The sequence below is a fragment of the Trichomycterus rosablanca genome, chromosome 3 (assembly GCF_030014385.1).
Source record: "Trichomycterus rosablanca isolate fTriRos1 chromosome 3, fTriRos1.hap1, whole genome shotgun sequence".
Taxonomy (NCBI): Eukaryota; Metazoa; Chordata; class Actinopteri; order Siluriformes; family Trichomycteridae; genus Trichomycterus; species Trichomycterus rosablanca.
Window position 1 is genome coordinate 51,917,420 of NC_085990.1, and position 10,399 is coordinate 51,927,818.

Genomic DNA, 10,399 nt, shown 5'->3' on the forward strand with positions numbered 1-10,399 from the left:
TCAACTGAATTTGGTTCACTGGTTGATTTAGTAGCTAAGGGTGCAAAAGAGTCAGGTTTTGAAAATGTGAAAGAAAGAAATTGGTGGCAGTAGTAGCATAGCGGTTAAGGTACTGGACTAGTAAGCAGAAGGTTGCTGGTTCAAATCCCACCACTGCCAGGTTGCCACTTAACACTGAATTGCTTGGACTGTATACTGTAAGTCGCTTTGGGTAAAAGCGTCTGCTAAATGTAAAAATGTAAATGTAAATGTGGCTGAATGAGCAGGTGAACAGGTTTTCCTTGAAGGAGACGTTTTAGCAGTTGTCCAGCCTTTCACCTGTAATAAATGTACTGTAATGTAAGTAACAGCGTCATGTTGACCACGTTTACTTGCTGACCTTACCTTGGAAGTCTTTGAAACTCTCTCGATTGACGTAAGTGAATCCTCGCATGGTACCATCATGGAACTCCTTAAAGAGTCCAACCTCTTCTGCTCCACACAGAAGCCTCTGCCACGTGGAGCCCACAAGGAAGATATTGGGATTTCCTTTCTGCTGCCCCTGCACTTCAAGTGGAAGCTGCTCCACCAGCAACTCTGCTCCTAAATAAAGAGAAATGATAGTAATGGATAAGCTGCTGTATAAACAGACTAGACAGTAAAATATGTTCAAAATAAATGTCTTTTAGAAACAGAAAGAAAACAGTTTAGTTCTATTCTTGTCTTTCACTGTCCATTTTATCAGCTCCACATACCATATAGAAGCACTTTGTTGTTCTACAATTACTGACTGTAGTCCATCTGTTTCTCTACATGCTTTGTTAGCCCCCTTTCATGCTGTTCCTCAATGATCAGGATCACCACAGGACCACCACAGAGCAGGTATTATTTAGGTGGTGGATCATTCTCAACACTGCAGTGACACTGACATGGTGGTGGTGTGTTAGTGTGTGTTGTGCTGGTATGAGCGGATCAGACACAGCAGCGCTGCTGGAGTTTTTAAACACCTCACTGTCACTGCTGGACTGAGAATAGTCCACCAACCAAAAATATCCAGCCAACAGCGCCCTGTGGGCAGCGTCCTGTGACCACTGATGAAGGTCTAGAAGATGACCGACTCAAACAGCAGCAACAGATGAGCGATCGTCTCTGACTTTACATGTACAAGGTGGACCGACTAGGTCCACCCTGTAGACCACCACCTAAATAATACCTGCTCTGTGGTGGTCCTGGGAGAGTCCTGACCACTAAAGAACATTTTTGTGTCGTATTATTATGGCGTACAGTTTGTTAAAATAAAAGAAGCTTAAATGAGATTCTGAATTACATTTTTTTGGAGGAAAATTAATCGTTTAGATTTACATTTACATTTACATTTTCATTTTCAGCATTTAACAGTGGCAACTTGGTGGTGGCGGGGCTTGAACCGGCAACCTTCTGTTTACTAGTCCAGTACCTTAACCACTGAGCTATCACTGGCCCGACTAATCGATAAAATAGTCGTTCTGTTTTCCAGTCGTTATGTACCGAACAATTCCAATATCAGAGCTTCATATCACTGCAAACGTTTATACTGATTAAATACTGACATCCATTTAGCAACCGAGCTGACACTCAGCATGCTTTTGTATGTTATGTGTAACATGACAGAGATCCAAACAAATCCTGTCATGCAACATCACATACATCAAATTCCATTTTCATTTCTCATATCAACTTCCAAGGTCTGTTTTAGTACAGCCGGGGTCTTACCTCCATTTCGTTGCTTGTCTTTTATTCGATTCAGTAACCAAGTTACGGCCTCTGCCTGAGTATCCGAAGCCAACTCCAGCACCACCAGTGGGGCGAATGAAGAACCATCACTGTCAGAGACCGAGAAGCTGCTTTGCATTGTTCCTGATCCCTGTGCGAGATAAAAAAACAACCTTTGAATAACATAGAAACAAACACTGAAACAAACAATGCAGTAGGTGAGCAGTTGTTCGGGATATGAACGTACAGCTAGAGATGATGACACTGGAACCCAATATTTAAATAGATAAAAGAAACCATAAGCAAATTTCAGTTATATATGAACATGTTTGACTTATGCAAATGTTTTTTTCTGCACTTCAGCTGAGGTGTGATGTATTATGTGGTGTGTTTAAGCTGTAACTTGGCTTTAGAACAGTTAAGAGATTTTTAATTCGCCGTCTATGCATGTACACACATTTACTGGCACTTTTATTAGGTTAAAAACAAACCATTTCACACACACACCATACAGACTGTATACTCTGATTCTTCTCTATACGCAAGCTTTGTACAGCTTCACAGGCATAACAATGGCCTGCTTTATGACAACTTAAGATCCAATCTGTGGGTATTCAATAAAAATAACCTGCTAACCCACCAATACTGAGCCCTCAAGCTTGCAAGTTCGAATCTCAGCACTGGTATTGGCCGGCCAGACCCCAACACGCAGACATGACTGGCTTATATTTGCCACAGACATGATTAGCTAAGGGCGGCACGGAGGCTCGGTGGGTAGCACTGTCGCCTCACAGCAAGAAGGTCCTGGGTTCGATCCCCAGGCGGGGCGGCCCGGGTCCTTTCTTTGTGGAGTTTGCATGTTCTCCCCGTGTCTGCGTGGGTTTCCTCCGGGAGCTCCGGTTTCCTCCCACAGTCCAAAGACGTGCAGTCAGGTTAATTGGTGACACTGAATTGCCCTATAGGTGAATGTGTGTGTGTGTGTATGTGTGTCTGCCCTGAGATGGACTGGTCTCCCGTCCAGGGTGTTACTGTGTGCCTTGCGCCAATTGAAAAGTTGGGATAGGTTCCAGCAGACCCCCCCCCCCCCCCCCCCCCCCCCCCATTGGATAAGCAGATAAGAAAATGAATGAATGAATGATTAGCTAATGATTAGCCCCAGAGGGATCCCTCATTCCTGCTGCATTTACGTCCTCTACGTCCTGCTTGCTGGCACCTGCATTCCTGGATACAGTTGTTGCCTGTAGCAAATGACATGTTGTCATACCTCAGGTCGAGAAGACGCTGCATGTGACTAAAGCTTGTCAATCTGGAGTTTCTAACCCCCCCCCCCCCCCCCCCTCCCTCCCCCAACTGTAAATCCCTTAGAGGAAACTAGACTTTAACCCAGATTTAGGCATATGTGTCATATCAATATGGTTTCTCACATGTCAGCAGTAATGATGTATCATTCATTTACATTTAAATTAGAGGACTGAATTAAATACTTTAGATTAGTTAGTAGATAGATATCCACATTTTCCCATTTTCTAGCTTGAGCACACTGATGTAATAAACTACGTAACTGCTAGTTTCCTTTTCCAAAGATTTTCCCAGTCGGAAATTGTGTAAATTGACTTACCTTGTTACTAGGAAGTGCGAGCTTACATTTACATTTACGGCACTTAGTGGACGTTTTTATCCAAAGCGACTTACAGTTGTGGCAGTATACAATCTATGCAAAAGCTTGCCCAAGGGCCCAACAGTGGCAACCTGGCAGTGGTGAGGCTTGAACCGGCAACCTTCTGATTGCTGGACCAGTACCTTAACCACTAGGCTACAACTGCTCAATAGAACCAACCTGGGTGCCTCCACTGAAGCTTTTTTTTTCATGTATATAATGAAAGTTTTGAGTTCCATAAGCTTTGCTCAGCCCCACGAAATGACACAATATATGATGGAATCAGTACACGTGAAATCGTTTATTTAATATTTAAGTATTGCACAATTACTCTTAGCTCTCCCTTTAATCAATAAAACGTTTGCAAACTCCTTCACCCGTTAAGACACACCTGGAATCCAGAGTTTTAATTATTTCTCTGAAAGCTTCTTTTTAGACTGTCTATAGAGGAATATTATGCTTACTGAAGCTACAGCTGATGTATTAACTATGTTACGGTATGGCGGTATTTATATACTGTATTTATACTGTATGAGGAATCAAGGATGGTATATCGAATGTACCGTCATACCACCCAGCTCTAATTTAAGGTGATGCTCTCGCTGCCGCAGCAGAGCAACCAACATACTGAAATATCCATCTCACCCTGGACATCATCTGTTCAACCTGCTGCCCTCTGGAAAACGCTTCAGGTCTATCACAGCCCGGACAAACAGACTAAAAAACAGTTTTTACCCCAGGGCCATACGGGAACTGAACACTTCCAAACCACACACTAACAACTGACTGATATTTATATTTAGCCACTCAGGGCATGTGCAATACCCCACTACTACCTCACTGCTTTGTTTTAAACAATCTACTGTACTTTTTTATAACTACAGTTTAGTCTTTATTCTTTATATTTAAGATTCTTATACATACCTGTGTGTGTGTACTGTGTATTTGTACATAATTTTTTGCTTCTATTCTTACTTACTGTATGTGTAAGCACCGTTGGATTGCTACTTAATTTCGTTGTACACTGTGCAATGACAATAACGGCATCTTATCTTATCTTATCTTACAATTTGATTACTATCGCTACTGAACATGTAGTTACAAGTTACACATGATTAATCAGTTTAAGTTCAATCAAACACAGTCATGGGCAATTCAGTGTCTCCAATTCACCTCACTTGCACGTCTTTGTACCGTGAGAGGAAACCGGAGCTCCCGGAAGAAAACCCACGCAGATGTGAGGAGAACATACAAACTCCACACAGAAAGAACCCAGGACCTTCTTGCTGTACGGTGACTGTGCATTGATCTGAAGTAAACACTACAGTAAAGTTGAGCAGTTCTGGTTTACTTTTGTTGATGGCTTGGACTGACATGTTGATATGACGTCATACGCCTAACTAAGGAGTTCAGACCTGCAGAGCAACGCGTCGTAATGTAAACCACAATGTAAACAGTGATCTTATTGTGTCTAAAATGGTAAAAACGGAGGTGTAAGCAGGTTAATGCACAGCTTAATGTATGTAGAAGTCTGACCCTTCTCATATAGCTCAGTACAGACATTTAAAAACAGTAACCCAAGTAGTAATCGAACCGTGCACAACTGACGTTAGCTTAGCATACACGAATAACAAGACATAATGCACGCTGATAAATTAAAATGCGAGCTTATGAACGCACTGACAGAACAACCTGAACGCTAAATAAAAGCAAAACACAATAACGAAGACATTTGGATATTTAAGAACGCTTATAAACAGGCACACACGTCATGCTAACTAGCTAGCATGCTAACAGGCTACTTACAGAGTTCTGCGGTTGCACAGCTACTGTCACCACCGCTTCTTCTTACAGAGTCATTTATATCAACAGTTATATATAAAATAAAGCTTAGATTTGTTTCTGTAAGCGCTGCAGACCTGAACGACACTTTTACCACGTCATCCAAGCACCCAGCAGCTCTGAAGTTTGTTTAATCACTTCCTACAAATACAAATACACACCTACAATTTGGACTGACACTCCCTGTACAGCCAAGCAGGAATGTCCCATATCATTCTGCAATAATCTGCCTGCTAAACAATCAAAACATGAAACATTTAACTATATTAGTATCTTTTGATAATAATTCATAACTGTGTTTATAATTTCCCAAACAGTTTTCAAAGCTGCACTGGCCAATGTACACTTAATATCTCACATAATGCTTGAATACCTCTAAAACATTCATTCATTCTTTTATTGTCTGTTTAACCACAGCTTTATACTGGTCAGAGTCACAGTGGGTTCAATTCATTCATCGAAAGACAGGAGACACCCTAGACCAGTGGTCCACAACCACCGGTACTGGTCCGTAGGTCATTTATTACAGGGCCACACAGGAAGAATACTACAGTAAAGTAGATCAAGTCTAGTTTATTGCTGTTGCTGGCTTGAGAAGGCATGTTTTATTTATATTTTCTTTATGCATTTTCTCCCCTTTTTCTCCCTTTTTAGCGCGTCCAGTTGCCCCATTGCATCATGCTTCCTCTCCACCAGTGCGATCCCTGTTCTGACTGAGGAGAACTGAGGAGGACACGTGGGCAGCAGCCGTATGCGTCTTATCACCTACACTTTGACGAGTGCAGTGCAGTGCAGCCTAACAGCAATCTTTTCTCATCTCTGTTCAGGCGCCATCAATCAGCCAGCAGAGGTCGTAACTGCACCAGTCATGACAGACTGGCTACCCTATCCGGCTTAGTCCCTCCCAGATAAACAACAGGCCAATCGTCGTTCATGTGGCCGCTCAGCCTTAGCCAGCAAGGCAGAGCTGAGATTCGATACGATGTATTCGAGATCCCAGCTCTGGTTCCAGCGTGTGTTTTTACCGCTGCGCCACCTGAGCGGCCTTGAGCAGGCATGTTGATATAACGTCACATGCCTAACAAGACACACTGCACACTGAACTAAAATGCGAACATTAACTTTTATTGTCTGTTCAACCACAGATTTATACTGGTCAGGGTCACAGTGGGTTCAATTTATTCATCAAAAGAAAGGAGGCACCCTAGACCAGTGGTCCCTAACCACCGGGCCATGAACCAGTCCCGGTCTGTGGGTCATTTATTACTAGGCCACACAGAAAGAATAAATAATTTCTTTTTTCCTGTTTTATTGACAATCTCACACTGAAAAATGTTTTATTTTGAAAAAAAAAAAGAAGAAAAAAAAGAAAGCTCTTTTAATAACATTCTTCTGTTCCTCTTGACACGTTTGACTCAAACCTATTTCAGTCACATCGTATAATTTAATTTTAAATCCATCCGCCCCCACCGGTACATGAAATTATATCTAATATGAAACCGGTCCGTGATGCAAAAGAAGTTGGGGGCTGCTGCCCTAGACAGGTTGCCATTCAATCACAGGGCAAACACACACACCTAGGGCAATTGTAGTATCTCCAAATGGCCTGACGTGTGTGGGGAAACCAAAGCACCCGGAGAAAATCCACATGAACAGAGGGAAGACTCTGGTCATCCAACTGAGAAATAGTAACCAGACCCTTCTTGCTGTGGGGTTGACAGCGCTACCCACTAGACCATTGTGCACAAACGGCCTGACTGCATTCTTTGGACATGTGTGGGGGGAAACCAGATCACCCGGTGGAAATTCATGTAAACACAGAGAGGACCCTGGCCTTCTTGCTGTGGGGTTGACAGCGCTACCCACTGCGCCACAGTGCCACCCTGTGTAGAACACAATCTAAGTACAGACCGATCTGCCTGGTTTACATTTCTCCTGCTGGACATGTAATAGCTTATACCACAAAAGCCTTTCACTTTACCAAAATTCTCACTGTTCACAAATGAAAACATGGCAGACTCCATTGATAAATGAATACAACACAATAACATAGGGCATTTAGCTGACACCTTTATTTAAAGCAACTTACAAGTGTGACAAAAAAAAAAAAAAAAAATTCAAGTAATTGAGGGGTAAGGACATTGCTCAAGGGCCCAACTTGACAGTGGAAAGGCTTAAACCGGCAACCTTCTGATTACTAGTCTAGTACCTTAATTGGTAAGGTACAATAAAGTACAAGTACTTGAAAAAGCGTTTTACAACTTCTAAACGTTTAAGATAACGTTGGGAAAGTATAACAAATGTTTGCACCCATGTTCAACTTTGAGTTTTAACTTTTTAATTCTAAAGTTATATGAATGTGGCATTAGATGAACCAATATACCTGCAAATAAAATTCTAGTACCTTAACCGTTAAGGTACAATCAGGTACAAAAAGTAGTCAGAATTATTTAGCAGGAGGAATGTAAACAAGGCAGCTAGGTCTGTATTTTTTAGACTGTGTTCTACATGGGGCGGTATGACGGTGCAGTAGGTAGTCAACCCCACAGCAAGAAGGGTCTAGTTACAATTCCACAGTTGGGCGACCAGAGTCCTCCCTCTGTTCATGTGGATTTCCTCTGGGTGTTCCAGTTTTCTCCCACAAGCCCAAAGACATGCAGTCAGGCCATTTGGAATTATTAAAATTGCCATAGATATGTGTGTGTCTGTTCTGTGATGGAATGCCGACCTGTCTAAGGTGCCTCCTGTCTTTCGATGAATGAACCCACTGTGACCCTGACCAGTATAAAGCTGTGGTTAAAGAGACAATAAATGAATGAATGAACGTATTAGACGCATTCATGCATTATGTGAGATATTAAGTGAACATACTGGCCAGGGCAGCTTTTAATACTGTTTGGGTTAAATCGGCAAACTTCTGATTACTAGTCTAGTACCTTAACCGGTAGGGTACAGTACAATCAAGTAAAAAAAAGCACACCAAATTATGTAATTTACGACTTCTGAATGTTCTAGAATCAAAGTGGGAAAGTACAACTAATCTGTATGTTTCTCTACTTTCAAACACACATGGGTTGCAAAACTTAGAGTTTTGTACCCTTATGAAACCTACACACCCTTATACGCAATTCTGGGGGCATGTTGTATTTGGGGTAATTGAGTAAATACTAAAGAATCAATAAAAACTGCAGCAGTAAAGAAACTTGAATGATGAATTGTTGGTTTTATTGCACTGTAGAATTTCAGTTTCTTAGGTAGTAAGTAAAGTTGCAAATATCGGCTGTTAACAACTTAAGCCAATTTTATTGTAGTTCTATTAATATTTAAATCATGTTTTAAGGCGCTTTATACTAGAATACTTCTCTCAAGTAAAAAATACGATTCAGTATATTTTGATAATAAAATAGGATTGATTTCCGTGTCGAGCTGGCTATGCTCAAATACCATCTCCTTAATCCCTATCTCTGTGCACTATTCAGGGTGCGGTATAGCGTCCCGTGCACCCTACTGAGTAGACTAAAGATTGATTTGGGATACAGCCGGACTGTTGACGGATTGGTTCAGGACCAAAGTTCAAGATGACGGTGGGGGCATTTGTTTTCCAAAACATGGCTGGAGAGACAGCGGCGTTGGAGCTGGGGTAAGATCCGAACACCTGCTAAAACCGACTAGTTATTCATGACAAATTATAAACGACAACGCGAGTCACTAATTCACAATCGCTGATCTGCTTGTACAGATGGAGTGTCGGTTAATAACCGGTATAGCTCGTTTCAGGGCTGATTTGTAGGTAACGACTCCGATTCTGACTCATTCGATTCCCAAATATCCAAGAGATATTTTTGCTCTTCTGGAAGTTTTGCAGAGGATCTAAATTAACATTTGGTTAAATTAAAAGAGTAAAAAAGTACTAATATTACAAATTTGTTGCCTCAGTTTTCCAAATCAACTTTAATCTTATGTAATACTACTATGTTGACTGAACCTACCTATTGGCAATATTATTTTGTGAAATTGACTCGTTAAATTGATTAATCTGATAAACTAAATTACTGTAATATGTTTATATTTGTAATGTGATTTTAATTTGACGATTTAATTGGAATCGGTAAGTTTTGAGGGTCCCTTTTAATTCCCAATCATCTGTGGTTTATATTCTCAATACTTGGAATCAGAGAATCGACTCCTTGAATCGAACTCTAATTGAATCGAATTGCCACTGAAGCTCAGCTGTTAAGGTACTGAACTAGTAGTAATCGGAAGGTCACTGGTTCGAAACCCCATCCTTGCAAGGTTGTCACTGTTGGACCCTTGAGCAAGGCTGTTCAAATGGTCTGTATTCTGTAGCCTAGTGGTTAGGGTACTGGACTAGTAATCATAAGGTCGCTGGTTCAAGCCCCACCACTGCCAGGTTGCTGCTATTGGGCCCTTGAGCAAGGCCCTTGACCCTCAATTGCTCAGACTGTATACTGTAGCTGTAATGTAAGTCGCTTTGGATAAATGTGTCTGCTAAATGCAGAAAGTGTAAATATATTCCCTATTTAAGTTTACACAATATTGTATAAAGTAACAGCTTCTACGCAGGATGTAGTTTGCTTTATTTTAGTATACTTCATTTTGGTATTCAGCTTTAGCCAGTAAACCAAGTGAATGAATGTTATCTTTTATTATTTCTTTAATGTCATCTTTTTTTATGATCATATTTTAATAATGTATTGCTTAAACGTCACTTTAACATCTACATAGTCACCAACAGTGTTGCCACTCCTTGGGATTTGGGAATTTTGCTAAGTAATCTTGGGATTTTTAATTTGCACTCAAGCAATTAAAATATGCAGCAATTTTACAGTCTACAGTCATAATTTAATAAGGAATGACAAAGTGTACCACTACTAAATAATAACCTTTGGTCATTTCTACACCTACTGTACATTTAAGTCAAGTCAGGTTATTTTGTATATATTTTTACAATATATGATGTCTCAAAGCAACTGTACAGAATTCAGGACCAACAGACCAAAAACCTCCTGTTGAGCAAGCCGAGGGCGACAGGAAGCAAAATTACAGGAAGAAACCTTGAGAGGAACCAGACTCAGCAGGGACCCTCGTCCTCCTTGGGTGTACACACAATTAAATTAACTATTTTTTGGTGCAAACAAGCCAGGTGTC

At 41.0% G+C, this 10,399-nt stretch overlaps 1 protein-coding gene across 4 annotated transcripts in view; it reads right to left on the reverse strand.

Annotated features, from left to right (window-relative positions):
- ano10a (anoctamin 10a) overlaps window positions 1-5,437 on the reverse strand; it is a 39,548-nt gene extending 34,111 nt beyond the window's left edge. For 2 of the 4 annotated variants that reach the window (XM_062992229.1, XM_062992225.1), the window contains exons 1-3: window positions 5,195-5,322; window positions 1,732-1,882; window positions 385-582 (exon numbers count right to left, since the gene is read on the reverse strand). In XM_062992229.1, the coding sequence (XP_062848299.1) occupies window positions 385-582; window positions 1,732-1,870 (337 nt within the window). In that variant the 5' untranslated portion in view covers window positions 1,871-1,882; window positions 5,195-5,322. Of the gene's footprint in view, window positions 1-384; window positions 583-1,731; window positions 1,883-4,312; window positions 4,332-5,194; window positions 5,323-5,391 lie in introns of those variants that run through there. The other 2 variants (XM_062992227.1, XM_062992226.1) reach the window with 2 other exon arrangements.
- Window positions 5,438-10,399: the final 4,962 nt, after the last annotated feature.